Source organism: Callithrix jacchus, chromosome 1 (assembly GCF_049354715.1).
Source record: "Callithrix jacchus isolate 240 chromosome 1, calJac240_pri, whole genome shotgun sequence".
Classification (NCBI taxonomy): Eukaryota; Metazoa; Chordata; class Mammalia; order Primates; family Cebidae; genus Callithrix; species Callithrix jacchus.
In genome coordinates this window covers 214155543-214176558 of record NC_133502.1, presented here as the reverse complement: position 1 = coordinate 214176558, position 21016 = coordinate 214155543, and the positions used below count along the sequence as shown (strand labels likewise).

General features: G+C 42.3%; 1 protein-coding gene across 6 annotated transcripts in view; it reads left to right on the top strand.

The window, feature by feature from the left end:
* Positions 1-21016, top strand: part of ATXN10 (ataxin 10) — a 174567-nt gene that overhangs the window by 128271 nt on the left and 25280 nt on the right. For all 6 annotated transcript variants that reach the window (XM_035273342.3, XM_035273336.3, XM_035273323.3 and 3 more), the window contains one exon: positions 7876-7939. In XM_035273342.3, the coding sequence (XP_035129233.1) occupies positions 7876-7939 (64 nt within the window). The remainder of the gene's footprint in view (positions 1-7875; positions 7940-21016) is intronic.

Genomic DNA, 21016 nt, shown 5'->3' with positions numbered 1-21016 from the left:
CAGAAAACAGAGGCGAGAACACTTCTCAGCTTATTTGATGAAGGCACCATTACGCCGTTCCAAAATCCGGGCAAAAACCTTAAAAGAAAAAAAAAAAAAAAACACAAAATAACTACAGAGCAGTGTCTCTCAGGATGAGAAACATAAAATACTTCTCAGAATATCAGCAAAGTGGATCCTGTAATACAGAAAATGATAATGTATCATGAACTATGATAGTTTATCTCAGCCGTGCACTGTTGGTTTAATGTTAAAAAAGCAGACCCTTTCATTCCCCCTTATTAACAGAATAAGAGGGAGGAAACAATATGATTATCTCAATAGAGGAAAAGCGTTTGGCACAAAATTTACACTCATTCATGCTAAAATTTGCCACAAACTAACAGCATAAAAGAAATTTCTCATCCTGAAAAAGGCATCTATGAAAAAAAATTCAACAGCTAATTTCATACTTTATGATGAAAGAGTGCTTTGTGTCTGACATCAGGATCAGGGTGAGAATTTCTGCTCTCCCCACAGCAGTTAACAACATGCCGAAGGGCCGAAGCAACCCACTAAGCCAAATAAATTCAGATGCATACAGATTGGAAGGAAGTAAAACGGGCTTTATTCATAAAAGAAGGAATCGTATGTGTTAAGGAACTGATAAAACAGTTATGAGAAGTGAATTTTGAATGGTTACAGAATATGTAAATGAAATTTAATTATATAAAACTAGCAGAGAATAATAAGAAAAAATTTAAATGTCACATACCACAGCATCATAGAGCATGGAATATTACAATTCCACTCGTAGGTATTGACCCAAGAAAAGGAAAACGTGCACCCATGAAAAGATACACATGCCTGTGTTTATAGCACCTCTATTCATTGCAGATAAAACTGGTTTCAACCTGGCCATCAACACATGAGTAGATAAATAAATGGTAGTATATTCCTAATCAGAAATAAAAAGGAACAGCTACTGATACATGTAACAATGTGGATGAATCTCAGAAACATGGGAGAACTCTTATTTCATAATCCCATTTGTGTTACAGAACAGACAAAATACGCCTGTAGAGACAGAAACAGAGGCCTAAGAGGAGGCGGGTAGGAGCCAGGTGAGCTGCTGTGGTTGCAGAGCTGGGCAAGGAGCTTTTTGGGCTGGTATCTTGATTTGTCTGTGGCTGTGCAGATGTACTTACAGTTTACTGCATGTAAATTAGACCTCAATAAAGTGCCTTTTAGAAGAAAAGAAAACAAAGCACCAAAGGGGATAGTGAGGAGGCCAGAACGTTGGGTTCCCGGAGTTCCTTCTGAGATTGGAGCAGGTCTCACAGCTTGGTTCGATGGGTGCTGTTTCGCCTTGGGGAGATTAGGTGTTTTCACCTTGGCTGCATAATACAGTCACCTGGAGAGTTTATCTAAAACACTGATGCCCAGGGATTCAGATTCATTTGTTCTGGGGTTGGGACCACAGCACTGGCACTTGTTAAAACCTCCCCAAGTGATTGTAAGTTTTAGCCAAGGCTGAGGAGCACTGGCCTAGACTTGGCTCTGAGTTTTCCCTCTAGAGAGCATCTGCAGTGCCCAGGCTGCTTGCTTTCTTACTGCTGCTCAAGTTACCCCATTTGTTGCTGCTCTGGCATTGTGGACCAAAGCAGCAGCTCAGGCCTGAAACGCCCACCGCTGAGCGGTACAAAACACCCTGGAAACAAATGCAACATAACGATCAGTGGCACTATTTTTGTGAGACTTAGAATTGCTGCGTAAGGCTAAAGCCAGCAGAAGAGTATGGATGGAAATTACGAATCCAGACACACACCCAGCTCATGAGGCAGTCAACAACAACATTGCACTAACTTAGTGTAACGCATACCTACTGAATTGCTAATGATTGTAGAAGTTTGTCTTTGCATATTCGAACTTTGCTGAAGGACAGCTAGTAGTTGGCGAAGGATTTCCATATCCAGCTCTTTACAAATGTGGATGGTAAAGGACACCTTTAAAATCTCCCAGCCAAGTGAAAATATAATACTACAAATCATTGCCATGTCCTGTGGTCTTATGATATGCTGGGCACCGTGCTGAATGCTTTCCCTCTTGTTTCATGTAAGAAAATTTAGACTTACTGAAGTTCAGAGACCTCCCCAAGGTCACACAGTTAAAAGGCTGAGCAGGAATTCTCCTGTATATGTGTCTGCCTCCTAGAGCATGGCATTCCCTCTGCATTGGAGGATGGTGAGTGAGTCATCTCGGGAGGCCACTGCTTTTGTGTCTCCCCTAGCAGCCGCTTCTGGGCTTCCAGCTTTCAGAGTTGGCCCTGGGCTTGCCCAGGATGGCATCACGCCTCATTGGAAGCCTTGCTGAAGCATCGTCACACTCTGCCTGGCCATTTGTTCCCTTCAGCGTGAGGACTCTGGTTGTGGTGTTTGAGTCTGTTTTATGGAGCTATGTCATAAATACGTTTTTACCAAATATCATTTAGGCTGGAGTCAGTGTAGGAGATTTGGGTCCACCTTCATGTTGTACTCTTGCCTTCTCTTAGTGTTTACCACTCCGTGTGAGAGCAACCGGAATAATGGAAGCTCCGTTTTCCATCAACCTAATGTTTTCCCAAAGGAGTTTAGTTGTTAGAGTTGGGCCTGTACCCTTTGCAGAGTGCCTGCTCTGGCATTATTGGCTAATGTGCGAAGGAACAGTTAGCACGTTTATTTGTTGTTGTCTGTGTAGACTTCATTTCCAGAGGCGAAATGTGACTTTGTTTAAGCCAGGCTTGCTGTCTCCTGGAGATGCACTACCACGTGAAAGTGTTGACTGAGCTTGGCTCCTCGAATGGAACCGTAACTTGTGACTCATTAATTACAGGTCTGTAATCAACTCCCAACATGTTAGTAAAGAAACAAACAACTTTCTTGTTTAATGAAGTGCTGACAGAAGAAAACTTAATTGTTTCTCTCCTGCCCCCAACATGACCTTGACACTCGTAGTTACAGCAGTAAACTTGGGCTTTGTCGTAACAGAATTGTATTCTCAGTCATCCTTCCTGAAGGTGTTGTATTGGTGTCTACTGTTCCCAGTGACCTTAACCTCTGTTCATTCTTAAGTATATAATTGTGTATTTGTCATAATGCCACTGTCATCCTTGTCTAGAACAGGTCATTTATGTTGTAAACATTTAATGAATTTCTGTAAATGGGAAGTTCCCTTGTATCCTTTCCTAATGCAGCTGAAGGAATAAGAAATATTTCTCCAGGAAGGCATACCCTGAATTCACCCACAGCTCCAGTGTAAGCATGGTTTTAAAGAGCTCTTTAGTTCACCCTTATTACCTGCTTAAATATCAGTTTTTAGTGTGATTTACTTTTCTTCAAAGAACATCTTACCCATTTAGCATATAGAGTTCTACTTTTTTTTTTTGTAGAAAGTGAGATGTTATCTATGCATTGAATAATAAGTTCTGAATACTTTTATTTCTCACTTATCAAAAAAAACTGGTTTTGAAAATAAATTAGAAATTTTGCCTAATGCAGAGAGGAAGTATAAATTCAGCTCTGTTGAAGTTTTTACTCAATTTCGCCATGCGTTTAGGAGCTGCTGCCCGACTCCTAAATGAACTATTTGCATTCAATGCTGTGAATGTCACCAGCTACTGCCATCACTCCCAGTGCTCTTTACCGAGCACTTACTAAGTGCTAAACACATTTACAGTCACTATTTGAAGTAGGCGCTATCATCCTCATTTTACAGAGGAGGGAACCAAGCCTTAGGGTTCCATGACTTGGCGAAGACCAGCAGGGCTCAAAGCCAGGCTTTGACCCGAGCATCCTGGCTCCACAGTGCTTACTCTTAATCCCTATGCCGCCCTGCCTCCCAGTTCCATGAACTTCATCTTTCATCTTATCTTCCAGCTTTTGCACATGCTCCTCCCCCTGCCCAGAACACTCCCACAGTCCCCTTTGTCTTATTTAATTCCTGTTCATTCTTCTCAACTTAAGCTAAATGTCACTTCTTTAGGGAGGCCTTCTAAGCTAAAGTCACACTAAGTGTCACCTAAGTGACACTTCTAAGCTAAATGTCACTTCTTTAGGGAGGCCTTCTCTGTGAGCCCCATGCTATATGTTCTTCTAGTAGAACAAACCCTGAGCGTGAAAACCAACCTCAGTCTGGCGTGGAGGTGCACCCATGTTGCAGAAGGGTTTGGATCACACATTTGCGGAGAGTTGGTGAGGATCAGCTGGATTCTTTCCTCTCAGTCCCACTTACAGGGCTCTTCTTTTCTGGATCTCTGCATATCTTCACCTCAGTATCAGTCAGCACACGGCAAAGGCATTTGGCGTCTCTCCTTTCCCATTTGCAGACTTCACTGTGCATACCCCATCCTGCTGGTAGATGTGGGTCAGGTTATCAGAGGAGAAGTGGGGGTGTGAGGGCTTCCGTGGGAAGCTTTCCATACAGTCTCAGGTGGGATCATGACTGGCTTGGCCATAAAACTCTGCTCTGTGCTTCTCAAACACATGATCCCCCTCCAAGACCCACTCTCTATAGTGGCCTAACCCTCCATCCCAGTGCTTCTTAAACTATCTGTGGTGCAGATCCAGTTCTCTCTCCCTCAAACCATCCCGGACCTATATTAGTGTAGAATATAGTATAAAATGAACTACTTGAAAAATAAATCTAAAAAAAGACATAAGAATTCAAGCCCAAATTTTATCTTAAGCTTCAGCCAACATCATATGGCTGTCATATTGTCAGTTTCTCAGCTCCTCCCCTCAGTGTCTGTTCATACAAACTGACAGTGGTCTCCAGACCTTGCCTTTAGTAGCACTTATTAGGTAAGTGACCACAGGGAGCGGGACTTCTGAGTCTCACTTATTTATCTGTAAAAGGGAGCCAGTAATACTTACTCTAGCATTTCAGAATTAAAGCAAGTCATTAAAGCATCTGATTGCCAGGCATATGGCAGGTATATCAGTATATGTCAGTATATACCAGATATCTACTAAATAGTACCTCATTTCCCATCACACCTACAGTGCCTGGAAAAGATGATAGAAATTCGAGGATTACGAACTAATTTATTCTCTTCTTCCTGGCCTTTGTAAAAGTAAGGATGATAAATAGATTTCTAGCAAGTCTGTACATTAGAATCAACTGGAGATCTGGTTTCTTTCAGTGGGACGTGGAGTTTGGAATAGTTAATGTTCAGAGGACCGAATGCAGTTTCAGGCTTCTCTGTGCTTCTGTACCATCTTAGGTTATGTATATCTCACAGGGTGGTTACGTCAAAATACTGTTGAATTCTGAAAAATAACATTGTTTTATATTTCATTACTTTGTATGCTTTCAGTTTTTATAACTTTAATTTTTAAAAACTACATAAAACACAGCAGATTCCAGTCAAAATTTATATAGGGCACATTCATAGAGTCTCTGTTCCTGTTCCTCCGCCCCATTCTTCTCTTTCCCCTGTGGGTGACCATTATTTGTTTTTGGTTTAACCCTTCATTGTTTTCTTGTTCAGAGTATTTAAAAATATCCTTTATTACACATAAGATTCTCATATAAGTCTGTTAACATGTTATATTGTGGTTACATCCTGGCGATCCTCCCACAGCAGTCCATCAGCAACCTTCTCCACTCATATTCACAGCCCTGTAGCAGTCTACTGTCTTTGTACCATAGTTCATTTCAGCAGCCCCTGTCGGTGGAGACTTGAGTTGTTTCACAATAAGTTGGGCTGCACCCAATATCATTAGTCATCAGAAATGTGCATCAAAACCACAGTGATACACCGCTTCACTTACACTGGGCTGCCTAATAAAAAAGAGAGAATAGCAAGTGTTTATGAGATTTCACCCTCATATGTGGCTGGGTGAAAATGAAAAATTCTGCAAACACTGTGAAAACAGTCTGGCTCTTCCTCAAATGTTTATAGTTGTCATATGATCTAGCAGTTTGACCCCTAGGTATATACTCAAGAACAATGAATACTTACATCCACTCGAAAACATGTACATGCACATTCATAGCAGCATTGCAATGATAACCTAAAGGTGGAAACAACACAAATGTCCATTAGCGGGTGAACAGAAAAATACAATGTGGCATATCCCTACAATGCACTGTTCACATTACTCAGCCATGGAAAGGAATGAAGCACTGACATGCTGCAACAGGGAGGAACCTTGAGTGAAAGTCAGGTTCAAAAGGCTACATAGCGTTCAGATTCTAGGACTCTGTGTATAGGAAATGGCCAGAATAGGCAAATCCAGAGCGGCAGGAAGTAGATGGATAGTTGCCAAGGACTGGGAGTAGGGAGAAATAAGGAGTGACTGCCAGTGGGTATGGAGTTTCTTTTAGGGGTGAGAAAATGTTTGAAAATTTGGTTTTGCTAATGATTATATAACTGTGAATAGACTGGAAACCACCAAATTGCACACTTTTAAGGTGTGAATTTTATGGTTTGTGATTATGTCTTAGTAAAACTCTTATTAAAAAATGAACTGGGCCAGGTGAGGTGACTCATGCCTATAATACCAGTGCTTTGGGAGACCAAGGCAGGAGGATCACTTGAGGCTGGGAGTTTGAGACCAGCCTGGGCAACATAGTGAGAACTCATCTTTACAAAAAATAAAATGACACACTGTGCTGTAATGAATAACCTTGTGTCTGTCACACACTATTTTATGTGGTAGTGTGTTTTTGATGTGTAATTTTAGCAGTGTGGTTACTGGGTCACATGTCATTTTGCTGGTTACACCCAGTCTCCTTTCACGGGAGTCGTTACGTTGATCATTCCCTCTAGCAGCGTAGGAGAGTGCCTGTTCCCTGTGGCCTCACCAATAGCGTTTCTTGTCAGACTTGGTTATTTGTTAGTCTGGCAGGTAAGAAATGTGTGTGATTATAATTTGTCTCCCTCTTACGAGCAGGTATGAATGTTTTCTGATGTCTTTGTAGTTTATTTGTATTCTTTTTGCTGCCATTTCTATTTCATGTGTCTTATCTGTTTTTCTATTGTATTGTTGATGTCGTTTAAATTTTTACAAGTTCTTTGTGTATTAAAGTATGAGTCCTTTGCAAATATCTTCCAAATCTGTGATACCTTACAAATAGTTTTCCCAGTTTTCATTTGCCTTAAAAAAAAAAAAAGCCAGGCAAAGTGGCTCACGCTTGTAATCCCAGCACTTTGGGAAGCAGAGGCAGGTGGATCACCTGAGGTCAGGAGTTCAAGACTAGCCTGACCAACATAGTGAAACCCCGTCTCTACTAAAAATACAAAAAATCAGCCAGGCATGGTAGCGGGCACCTGTAATCCCAGCTACTCAGGAGGCTGAGGCAGGGGAATCACTTGAACCTGGGAGTCAGAGGTTGCAATGAGCTGAGATTGTGCCATTGCACTCCAGCCTGGGCAATAAGAGTGAGACTCTGTCTCAAAAAAAAAAAAGTCAAATTTTAAAACCTTTTCCCTGTTGTTTCCAGATTGAATCATAGTTAGGAAAGCTTTTTCTGTTACCAGCTTAGAAAAGGAATACAACCTTGTTTTTTTCTGGTACTGATTTTTTTCATTCTTTTAAGTTTAGATCTCAGATCCATCTGGAGTTTATCCTGGTGAACAATGTTAGGAAGTGATCTACTTGCATTCTTTTTTATACGGCTACCCGATTGCCTCAACATTTTTTTTTTTTAATTCCGGTGAAAAGAAAATGAAGTATCGCTTTTTGTTTACATGTCTGTTTCATATAGTTCTGGGTTACTATAGGTATTTCAGATAATTGTGCAAACAATATTATAACATTGAGTGAGAAAACACAACAGGAGCAACAAGTCATCTATAATCTCTGACTATAGCCGTGCTGTTTTCAGTGTATAACTTGTCTTCTTTCTCTCTAGGTCAATGAGCTGGATGGTATCCCGTTGATCCTGGACAACTGCAGCGTCAGTGACAGTAACCCCTGTATCCTTGCATGCGAATGACCTTGCACTCGTCTACAGCCAGGGCCTTAGTGAAACAAGTCCCTTTCCTTGTGTTCTTTCAGTATGTAGCTGCCTGCCTTGCTTGTTTACATGTCCTGAGAACCAGATCATTTTCTCAGAGTTACGGTGCTAGAATATCACTTCTATAACCTTTGTACTATGGTAAGCTAATTTCTTCAAGGTGAGTAAGACATTGCAAATGGGCATGTGGCTGAAAAGCACTTAAAAACCGGGGCAGAGGCAGCCCGTGCAAGGCCTGTGTGGCACATCACCAGTGTCACCTTTCCCATGTGTGTGGTCTTCAGAGCAAACGTGAACAATTGTGTATTGTTTTGCTATAGAGATTCTGAGTATTCAGTCCTTTGGAAGAACTGCTTTAACAAGGGTGTGGCAACCTAGAAACATGAGGAGCACTCTGGCTCCCTAGCAAGAGGAAGGAGTACTTCAGTGGTGCTGAGTTCTCGTCTTCAGAGGGGTCGTCCTGCAGCCCTCTGCTGCAGAAGCTGGGAGCTTTGGCTCTGCCCTAGCTTGAGGTGGCCACCCTTGCTGAAGGGTTTTCTGCAGGGACCCTGCTTTTTTCCTGCCACTTCAAGTAATTGTGCTATACAAAAAAAGCTAACCTAGTACAGTGGTGAGTAACCAGGGACCAGATACGGCTTGTTTAGATTTGACATAAAATGTCAAATGTTCGTGTTTAATTTCACGAACTTCCCTGGTGAGAGCCAAACTCAGCTGTGTCCCTCGTCCTGGTCACTGCATGGTCCTGTGCGCATTACCTGAGGGTGGGCGGGGCAGGGGGGAATAAGGCTACTACAAGGACTTTAGGAGTGTGGCCTGCGGGAGGCAGTGAGGAGCCCAGCCTAGCACTGACTAAGGAGGGGGTCATTTTAAAAATCAGACTCTCTGCCAAGAAAGAAAAAAGGAGCTGATGAAAATCATGTGTTTCAAAGTAAGTAGACTGAGCAGTGCTTATTGTTTGTGCTGTGATACTGTCATTTGTCTGATTAGCAATAGAAAACAATCTTATTTTAAAGAGCATAGGAGCTTGTAAGTTCGGTCAGGAAAAGGCAAATAGCCTCGGAAGACTCCTCTTCAGGGTTAAAGCGAGGTGGTTCAGTGCCTGGTGTTGTGGTGAGTCCTTGTACGCTGTGTTCATTACGGAGTGTTGACATTTTTTTAGCCCTCAAAAAGGGAAAGAAAAAAGAAGAAAGCTTCTAGTCACAGGAAAGCAGTACGGGAATGTTCAGGTACAACTGCAGATGTTGCATTTCCCAATGAAAAGGATGGTTTATTATGAAAAAAGAAATTCACTCACAGTTTGAATTCCCTGAATTGACCTTAAGACCAAAAAATAAAAAGACTGTTGTCCACGAGCACGTTGTAGGCCCACAGGTGCTCACAGCACCTTCCACATCGGGGTCCTCCTTGACAGGTGGCCATTTGTTCATGCACTTCTTCCTCCAGCAAACTTTGATTCAGTCCCTCTTGCGTGTTGACACCCATTGCCGTGTCGAACCCTGACGACACCATGAAGCAGAGACTATTATCGTCATCCCTGTGTTGTAGATGACGAAATAAAACTGAGTCTCTAGCCTGCCGAGAGGTCAGAACCAGATCTTAAACATGGAAGTGCCTGACCCTGAGCCATTTCCCCACACTGGCTTCTTCCAAGTCACTGGGAGGAGCAGAGCGCATGCACAGAGCCACATAAACGTATTCATGTAGTGGAGAACTGATTCAGACTTACACATTTAAAAATGTGTATGGATATCTGTATCGTTAGCTAGATAACTGGCTTTTAGAATGATAATCAGTGAAACATTGCAAGACCACGGAATCTCCTCTGAATCATTAAGAAAGGATAAAATACCACAAACATCTTTAGTGTTAATGTGTATTCAGTAATTCTTTGGAGTTTTATTTGTTAAGCCTACCAGATTTTTGAAGGCATATAAAATGTAGTAAGATAGGAGACACGTGAAATACCAGCACAAAGGGAGAATGATAGTTGAATAGTCAGAAATGAAAAAGCATTACAGCCTATAGAGATTCCGTTTTTAGATGTGAGCTCTAAATTAAAACCTGGCCTCCATAGTACTAAAGCAAATAAGGACATGATACAGATTACAAAGTTTACCTTATTCGGTAGGTAAATCCACATTGACGCTCCTTCCAGACTATTCTCAGAGAATTATCCAGTGATTCTGACTCTACTCCTCACTTCCCATTCACTCTTCCCTCCCCTGTCTTGTGCTTTTCTTTTTTTTTTTTTTTTATTCATGAAAATAATACATCTATATGGGGTTTTGAAATATCAAAAGGTGAGGAACGATCCAAGATGACCGATCGATAACAGCTCGGGATTGCAACTCTCAGTCAAAGTGCAGAGAACTAGAGGGCGCCACACTTTCAGACAAATTCTGGTCGCTCACGGAGCAGAAGATCCCCAGTGGAGGAAACACACGGGTCGCCAGCGCGACTCTCGTGGCCGGCGCAGTGGTTTCGCCCGCACCTCGGCGCGGCAGCTCTCGGAGCAGAGTAAACAGGGCCGGCTCCCTTTCTGACGCAGGCTTGGAGGACCCACACGGGTCCCCAGCACGACTCCTGAGACAGGCGCAGCGGCTGTGATGTCACCTCAGGGCGGCAGCTCTCGGCGCAGACTAAAGGAGACCGGTTCCCCTTCTGACCGAGGTTTGGAGCCCCGGGAAGGCAGGGTCGCCCATTACGGACACAAGAAGGAAGCCAGACAGGAGAATCCTGGGCAGAAAAGCACCATCAGTCTTAACGCCGCCGTTCTGGCCCTGGGAACTAACAACTTGGACGGCCACTCAAGAGACCTAATCTGAAAGTTGGTGATTTCAAAGACGACAAGAGGATAATTTACAATGATGGGAAGAAACCAGCGCAAAAAGGCTGAGAATACTCAAAATCAGAACGCCTCTCCCTCTAAAGATGATCACAGTTCCACATCAACAATGGAACAAGGATGAGGGAGAACGAGCGCATCCCAATGACAGAATCACGCTTCAGGGAATGGATAATAAGAAACTTCTGTGAGTTAAAAGAACATGTTGTAGCCCAACGTAAAGAAACTAGGAACTTTGAAAAAAGCTTTGATGAAATCCTATTGAGAATGGACAACTTAGAGAGGAATATAAGTGAATTAATGGAACTGAAGAATACAATACAGGAACTCCGAGAAGTATGCACAGGTTTAAACACTCGAATTGTTCAAGCAGAAGAAAGGATATCAGAGGTCGAAGTCCAACTTAATGAAATAAAACGAGAAGACAAGATTAAAGAAAAAAGGATAAAAAGGAATGAGCAAAGTCTCCAAGAAATGTGGGACTATGTGAAAAGACCAAATTTACGTTTGATGGGTGTACTTGAATGCGACGGAGAGAATGAATCCAAGCTGGAAAATACCCTTCAGGATATTATTCAGGAAAATTTTCCTGAACTAGCAAAGCAGGTCAATATTCAACCCCAGGTAATACAGAGAACACCACAAAGATATTCCTCAAGAAGAGCAACCCCAAGGCACATAACCGTTAGATTGACCAGGGTTGAAACGAAGGAGAAAATACTAAGGGCAGCCAGAGAGAGAGGTCAGGTTACCCACAAAGGCAAACCTATCAGACTTACAGCAGATCTCTCAGCAGAAACTCTATAAGCCAGAAGAGAGTGGGGGCCAATATTCAACATCCTCAAAGAACAGAACCTTCAGCCCAGAATTTCATATCCAGCCTAACTAAGCTTCACAACTGTAGGAAAAATAAAATCTTTTATAAAACAAGCAAGTACTCAGAGATTTTATTACCACCAGGCCTGCTTTACAAGAGCTTCTGAAAGAGGCATTACACACAGAAAGAAACAACCAGTATTAGCCTTACTAAAAATATACCAAAAAGTAAAGAGCACCAACATAAAGAAGAATTTTCATCAACGAATGGATCAAACAGCCAGTTAACATCAAATGGCAGTAACCCTAAATTTAAATCGACTAAATTCCCCAATCAAAAGACACAGCCAAAACCCAACGGCATGTTACATCCAGACCTGTTTCACATGCAAGGATACACAAAGACTCAAAACAAAGGAATGGAGAAAGATTTACCAACCAAATGGAGAGCAAAATAAATAAATAAATAAATAAATAAATAAAAAGCAGGAGTTGCAATTCTCGTATCGGATAAAATAGATTTTAAAGCAACAAAGATATAGTGGTAAAAGGATCAATGCAACAACAAGAGCTAACGATCCTAACACCCAGATAGGAGACTTAGATTCAGTGAGACAGAAAATTAATAAGGATATCAAGGACTCGAACTCAGATCCAGAACAAGTAAACTTAATAAATATTTATAGAGCTCTCCACTTCAAATACACAAAATATACATTCTTGTCAATACCACATCACACCTACTCATAGGTTTAAATGAAACATTGATTGGCCATTATTAATACCCATTTTTTTTTTCAGAATAAAGCAATATTTTCGTTCACCCTCCCTCTCTCTCTTCCTCTTTCTTTCTCTCTTTACTCATTTTTTTTTTTCTTCTCTCAAAAAAAGAAATCAACTTGTAAACCTCTAGATCCAGGTCGGCAATGTCTCTCTCATTGCTTGAATTCCTTCCCTTCCCTTCCCTTCCCTTCCCTTCCCTTCCCTTCCCTTCCCTTCCCTTCCCTTCCCTTCCCTTCCCTTCCCTTCCCTTCCCTTCCCTTCCCTTCCCTCCCCTCCCCTCCCCTCCCCTCCCCTCCCCTCCCCTCCCCTCCCCTCCCCTCCCCTCCCCTCCCCCGCTTCGTCCCTTCCTTCCGCCCTCCCTCCTTCCTTCCCTCCCTAAAATAAATAAATAAATAAATAAATAAATAATATAGCAAAAGGTATTCCGTAAGGGAACAATGTCTCTAGCTCCATTTTCTACACTTTTTGATTCACTCTCTTCTTCTGGTAGCTACTTTTGTATATCTAATTAATATAAAAAGCTTTACTGCTTTTTCTTGATATGTCAAGTTTCGGTGTGACCTGTTTTTATTTGTTATGAGCATTGAGCTTCTGTACACCACCTCCTCCCCTCCCTCCCTCATGCTTCCACTGGAGTTAGGACTGCACATCCCGTTCCCTGTTGCCCACGCTGGGGATGAGGCTTAGCATCTTCTAAAGTGTTTGCTGTTTAAGGGTGTGTGTGTGTGTGTGTGTGTGTGTGTACACATTACGTGTGCGTGGTCCAACCTTTTGCCCACTGGGATATTTTTCTTTATTATTTGTTTGTTAACACATCTTTATATATTCTAGATTGAAGTTCTTTGTCAGCTATATGTGTTGCTAATATTTTCTCTTTCCTGTTCTGTGATTATCTTCTTGTTTTCTTTATAGTTTCTTTTGAACAACAGAAGTTCTTAACTTTTATTCAAATTTATCACTTTTCCTTTGTGGTTAGGGGTTTTTGCACATGTATCTTGTTTTAAGAAGTACTTTTTTACCCTAAGGTTATGATGTCCCCATGAGACATCTACAGATAATATATTATCCTTTGAATGCTTTATAGTTTTACCTTTTATATAAAAGTCTGCCATTCATTTGAGTCACGTATGTGTATGAAATGTGTTAGAGTCTATTTCTGTTCTCTCCACATTTCAGGGTAATTGTCCTGGCCCTAGTTATTGAAAAGAACAAGCTTTTGTTCCCTGTAGTGGCCCCTTTATCAGAAATACTTGTGTAAGTTTGGGTCTGTTTGTGGACTCTGCTTTCTTTTCCATTCATCTTTTTTGTCTATCTCTGCACCAATATGATGGTCTTAATTACTGTAGCTTCCCAACATGCCTTGGTAAAGGATAAGTCAGCTCTTCCAATTTGTCTCTTCTTTTTTAACAGGTTAGGACTATTTTTGGCCATTTTAATTTTTCCATAAAAGTTTTAGAATCAGCTTATTAAATTCACATTTGGTCATGTGCACACGCACATACATATATATACCTGTACACATACAAATATCTCATACGCCACTAAGAAAAATGATTTAAAACCCTCACACACTGAGTTATTCACTGAAATTGCATTGACTAAAATGAGCTTGATGAGAGTTGATATACAGTACATGGGTGGGAACCTCACGTTCATGAGTTTCCCACCCATGAACGTGTTTTATCTGTCCATTTATTTAGGATTATTAATTTGCAATTTTACTTTTTTTTTTTTTTTTTTTGAGACGGAGTTTCGCTCTTGTTACCCAGGCTGGAGTGCAATGGCGCGATCTCAGCTCACTGCAACCTCCGCCTCCTGGGTTCAGGCAGTTCTCCTGCCTCAGCCTCCTGAGTAGCTGGGATTACAGGCACGCGCCACCATGCCCAGCTAAGTTTTTGTATTTTTAGTAGCAACAGTGTTTCACCATGTTGACCAGGATGGTCTCGATCTCTTGACCTCGTGATCCACCCGCCTCGGCCTCCCAAAGTGCTGGGGTTACAGGCGTGAGCCACCGCGCCCGGCCTACTTACTGAACCCCATTGCATGGATTTTGCATGTATTATTTTGTTACCATTCATTTAAATATGTTTTTCAGTTTTTAATTATAACTTCTTTTTTGACCCATGGATTAGAAATCCATTTCTAAACAATTCAGAGTTGTTTAGTTATCTTTTGGAGCTTGATTTCTAGTATAAATGCATTGTGATCAAATAGCACCTACTTGATAGCCTCTGTTTTATGAAATGTATTGAGACTTGATTTATGACCTAGTAATAGGGTCGTTTTTGCAGATGTTCTATGTGAGCGTGAAAAGCACGACTGTTTTCCAGTACTAGGGTATAGTAATTTATATACATACATTAGGTCAAGTTTGTAAATGGTGGTGTTTAAAACTTTTATGTTTTTACTTATATTTTTGTCTACTTTGATTTATCAGAGAGAGAGATGTTTTAAAATAGCCGATTGTGGATTTATCTGATTTTCTTTTCATTATATAAATTTTCCCTTTATATGTTTTGAGGAAAGGTTTTTAGGTAAAGGTGTATACTAGGTCCTGAGAAATAGTCCTGTTATCATTGTGAAGTGACTCTCTTTATCTCTAAAAATTATTTTCTGCCTCATATTAATATAGCTGTCCTGGCTTGCTTTGGATTGGTGTTTACGTGGTATAATTTTATCAGTCCTTTTATTCTCAACCTTTCTGTCTGAGATGTGTTTCTTGTATAAAGTACATACAGTCAGGTGCCACATAGTAATATTTTGGTCAACACAGACCCATATTCAACCTTGGTCTCATAAGGCTGTAATAGTGTATTTTTACTGTACCTTTTCTATGTTTAGATCCACAAATACTTATTATTGCATTACAGTTGCCTACAGCGTATTAAGAACAGTTACAGGCTGTTTAAATGATCTTTTAAAACCAAAATCAGAGGAATGATCCTCTCTGACTCTCCCATTTCCCACCCCGCCTTGCATAAGCTCGCCCCTGTTCACAGAGCCTCCTGGACTGCCCATCAGGGCTAGTCTGTCACATTCTAAAAGGTCCTCTTCATCTGTATCCACTGTCATTCTCCCCTTCCTCAGCATTCTCCAGGCACACCGACAGTTTGTTTCTGACAAAGGTCTAAGTTCACACATGAAGGCAGCCGTCTGAGTGCATCTCCACCTGTGCTCCCCCCGGGCTCGGTCATCGTGCTTCACACCCAGCATCCTATGTCTCTTCTCTGGAGTCCCAGCCCACACAGGGGCTCCCACCAATTTCTGCCAAAACTTGTTCTGTTCCTTCAGCTTATCACAGGTTATTGTTAAATATGTGTGCATTTATGTCTGGATTACCTGCTGGATTAGGTTTTTAAGGACAGGGATCAATTTTTCTCTTTCTCCTCAGTATAAATAAACCATTGTCTCACATGTAGTAGATAACAAAAAAACATTTCTTAGATAGATACCTGAATGGGAAAAGGAAAGAACAAATAAATGATTAAACAGCAGCTTGGTGAAATATGCACGTGTGTGTGTGCGGGCGCGCGCGGGCGTGTGTATTTATTTATTTATTTATTTGGCAGGGAGAAGGTGGTTCTAACTCCAGGAGAAATTTCTCCTATGGGTTCTTTGACTCTGGTAAATTAAGTATTCTTGGTTTGTCAGTCATATTATTTAAAATTTTGATTTAACCCATTTTTCTAGTAATTAACACCAACCTTTCATTGTATTTTAATTTTAGTATTTTGTGTTAAAAAGTGATAAGATATTTTGGGCATGCTAAGACTAGGAATCAGTGTTGATGTCGAATATCCACTAATAACAGTATCACTCTTCTCTGAGCACTCTGGATAACATTTTCCTTGGAATAAGGGTGAGGCCTGGGATGCCTTCGGTTAGAAGTTCACACGTGCCCCATGGAACATCTCCAGTCAGGACTGTGTAGAAGATTCGTCTTTCTTGCCACCCTAGGGATTAGGAAATCTAGGCTGGCCTATCAGAGCAAAAACTACCCCAAGGTGGGGAATGGGGCTAGAAGAGTTCCTTTTCCATTTCGTGGAGGTAGCTTTTAGAGACTACTGGGGATTTCCAAATCCAGGGAAAAGGCACCAGCTCCAAGGGGAAGCTTAACTCTGAGGACCGCCCTGGCTGCCGCTGCCTCAGGGACACGAGCCCAGCTAGTGCCCAGCTGTTCACTCACCCAGCTCACTTTTGGGTCACCCACAGTAATGACACAGTAGCCAATGCCATCGGAAAATTCCAGCCCTGCTACCACAGAGGCAATTTCTTATTTGTCAGTTTATTGTGGGATTTCTTTGTTGTTGTTGTTTCCAAATAGAAACAGCTGAACTTTATTTGAAGTGTTTTTCTTTCATTCTTTTTTGATCTGTGTTTTGATCTGTTGTCCTTGATGTGGGTTTTTTTTTCATATTGTTTTTATTGGGGGGAGGGGGTGGGGACAGGGATAGAATGAGAATCCAGACTGGGTCACTCTGGGTTGGTTTGTTTTCTTTTTCTTTTCTTTTTTAAATTGAAACACCTAATTTGTAAGAAAATAGAATTTACTTCCATACAGAAATGTAAGTTTATAGGAATAATCACTGAATAGTAGTTTTCCCAGTAATTCTATGTTGAGGAAGAATGGCACAGTGGCAAGGGCATCAGCCCTTTGGCCAGGCAGACTCTCACTGACGTTCTGCCACTCCTTAATTTCCGAGCATTGCACCCAATCTCTGTATGTTTTAGCTTTGTCTGTAAAATGGGACCTACCCCGACAGGGTTACAATGAGTGTGAAATGCTATCATGCTTATAAAGTGCCCAGAAATGGTTTCTCAACAGTTCAGTATTTTTGTACAAATATCCTATGTAGCTGTTCACTCCTATGAGAAAGGTAAATTTTCTTCTGTGATTGCACTGTGGATCAGTGGTGAAACTCAAATAATAGTATCACCAAACAGAATAGAGTCCAGAAACAGATTCACACACACCCAACAAAAGCCTTGCTGAAGTTCACTGAGAAAAGGATAGTTTTTCCCATAAATGGTGCTGGACCAATTTAATGTCCATAATGGGGAAAAAATGACCTGGGACTCCTAACTCACACCATTCAGAAATGATAATTCAAGAAGAATTATAGACCTCAGTGTGAATGGTAAAACAAAAGAGTTTCTAGAAGAATCACAGGAGAATTTGTTTATTATCTTGGATTGGGCAGACGTTTCTTAAACAAGGCACATAAAGCCTACCCAAAAAGCAGTACCTGTAAGAGAAAAGACTGTGAAATTATGTTTGCATTACATACATCTGACAAAGGATAAGGACTTCTACAGAACAACAGGCAAAGAAACAATTCAGTTTTAAAAGTGGACAAAAGACTTTCATGCCATTTCACAAGAGAAGAAATCCAGATGGTCAGTAAGTGTATGGAATGAGTTCAGCATTAGTCATCAAGGAAGTGCAAATTTAATCCATAACAAGTAACCACTAGGCCCACCAGAATGGCTAATAAAAGCCTCGGTGGTACTCAGTGATGGCAAGGATGTGGAGCGGCCTGAACTTTAATACACGATGGAGGGATGTAAATAGGAAGAATTGCTTTGGAAAGCTTTTTATTTGGGAGTGCCTGCTAATGTTAAACATATACCTGTCCTATGAACCAGCAGCTCCACTCTAGTATATACCCCAAGAGAAATGCATATACTTGTTTATTAGAACAAGAGTCCCCATCTCCCTAGCCACAGATCTAGTACTGGGCAGTACAGCAGGAGGTAAGCAGGCATCACCACCTGAGCTCCGTCTCCCATCAGATCAGCAGAGTGAGCATCACCACCTGAGCTCCATCGCCCATCAGATCAGCACAAGGTGAGCGAGCATCACCACCTGAGCTCTGTCTCCCATCAAATCAGCAGATGAGTGAGCATCACCACCCGAGCTCCGTCTCGCATCAGATCAGCACGAGGTGAGCGAGCATCACCACCTGAGCTCCATCGCCCATCAGATCAGCAGATGAGCGAGCATCACCACCTGAGCTCCATCGCCCATCAGATCAGCAGAGGAGCGAGCATCACCACCTGAGCTCCATTGCCCATCAGATCACGAGGTGAGCGAGCATCACCACCTGAGCTCCATCGCCCATCAGATCAGCAGATGAGCGAGCATCACCACCTGAGCTCCATCGCCCATCAGATCACGAGGTGAGCGAGCATCACCACCTGAGCTCCATCGCCCATCAGATCAGCACGAGGTGAGCGAGCATCACCACCTGAGGTCCGTCGCCCATCAGATCAGCAGATGAGTGAGCATCACCACCCGAGCTCCGTCTCCCATCAGATCAGCAGGAGGTGAGCGAGCATCACCACCTGAGCTCCATCGCCCATCAGATCAGCAGATGAGCGAGCATCACCACCTGAGCTCCATCGCCCATCAGATCAGCACGAGGTGAGCGAGCATCACCACCTGAGCTCCGTCTCCCTTCAGATCAGCAGATGAGTGAGCATCACCACCCGAGCTCCGTCTCCCATCAGATCAGCAGGAGGTGAGCGAGCATCACCACTTGCGCTCTGTCTCCTGTCAGATCAGTGACAGCATTAGATTCTCATAGAAGCGTTAACCCTATTGTGAACTTGCACATGTGAGGGGTCTAGGTTGCATGCTCCTAATAATGCCTGATGATTTGAGGTGGAACACTTTCATCTGAAACCACACTCCCCCCAACCCATCAAGGAAAAATTGTCTTCCATGAAACCAGTCCCTGGTGCCAAAAAGACTGGGGACTGCTGCATTAGGAGACGTGCAGGAGTGCTCACAGCAGCCTTATTCTTCAGAGCCCCAAAGTGGAAGTAACCCAGATGTGCAGTGGTAGGAGAGGGAGTTTAATTGTGGTGTGTTCATGTCGTGGAATACTATACAGCAGTAAAGAGGAGTGATACTAGCCTTATACTGAGTGAAAGAACCCAGATTCCAAAAGACCATGTACCGTACAATTTGTCTACATGAAGTTCAGGAGCAGGATTCATCTATGGTAATGGAAGTCACAATAATAGTTATGTGGGGTAGAAGTGTAGGGATTGGCAGGGGAGGAGGGTGCTGGACCTGTCTGAAGTCTTCCTCTGGGAGTCACATGGAGGTACGCATATGAAAGAACTTACCTGAGGTGAGCAGTGCAGGTAGGACGTACTGCTGCACTCTTATTAAAATTGTTTAAATCATTTATTGAATGCTTTCTGTATGCCAAATCCTGTACTACATTTTCAGAATAGTTCTCTTTGGGTTATTTTTTTTGTTTTCACATTATCCCCCCCTCCTTCCTTTCCTTCCTTCTCCCCTCCGCCTTTCATGACGTCACTGAAACAGTCATCTTTGTTGGGAAAACTTGTTTCCATTTTACAAGGGAGAAAATGAAAGCTCAGAAAGTTACAGTAGCTGGTCTAAGCTCTCCCAGCTTGTGTTTGATGGCTAGGGTATAAGCCCCACTTTCTCTCGGAGACTCCAAGGCTTTGGTCCCAATGCAGCCATCTAAACTCCACACAGGTCCTTCATTCATGTGAAGGATTAATGTCACTGTTTTTTTCCATTGTAATTCCTTGAGGGACAGGTGACTACACATCTGTGTTGGATACAAAATCTTTCATTAATCCTACTGAGCATCTAGCACATAGTAACCACTCATTAAAATTCACTGGCTGGACATGGTGGCTCATGCCTGTAATTCCAGCTCTTTGGGAGGCTGAGATGGATGGGTCACTTGAGGTCGGGAGTTTGAGACCAGCCTAGCCAATAAGGTGAAACCCTGTCTCTACTAAAAAAAAAAAAAAAAAAAAAAGCCAGGTGTGGTGGCATGTACTTGTAGTCCCAACTGCTTGGGAGGCTGAGGCAGGAGAATTGCTTGAACCAGGAGGTGCAGGTTATCATGAGCTATTGTGCCCTTGCACTCCAGCCTGGGCATTGCAGCAAGACTGTGTCTCAAAAAAAAAAAAAAAAATCACCACCCTGTTTTGATCTTAGATCATAGTCAGAGGAGAGTGCTGAGCACTGAGATAGTAGCTTCTTGGGAAGCAGATACCTCTCCCATTTCCCACTCTTCCCTCCTTGTAGACGGATTATGTATGTCTTCCTCTCAGAGTTCTTCCTAGACCCCTTCAGTGAACTGAGGGCCTCCGCTTGGTGTGTTATGGTTGGGGTGGGTTTCTCTGCCTTTCCCTGAATGTCCAGATATGTAACCTTTCCCCCCAGGAAAGTATATCCCAGGCAGGAACTGCGTCGTCTTGCTCCCCCACCCTGAGAGCATTCCCGACATTGGACTCTGTGGACCCAGGGGACTGTTTCCAAAATGTGCTCCAAAGCATATTCTGTCCGTAGTATCTAACAGGTAACAGGAATATGGGAGAAGCCTTCTTTTAATAAAATGTGGGAAAGCCTGTGTAAAGCAGGTGTTCTGGCTGGCAGAACCTCATGGGAGTCTTTATTAGTTGCAGGTGTTTTTTGGAGCTTCCATTTGGGAAATTCTGGACGGTAGTGCCTTATCTTTGGGAATGCAGGAATCTTAGAATAAACGTAGAAACGTGCTCTGTTCTGTACTCTTCTTGGTGGAGAGTGTAGCCTAGTAT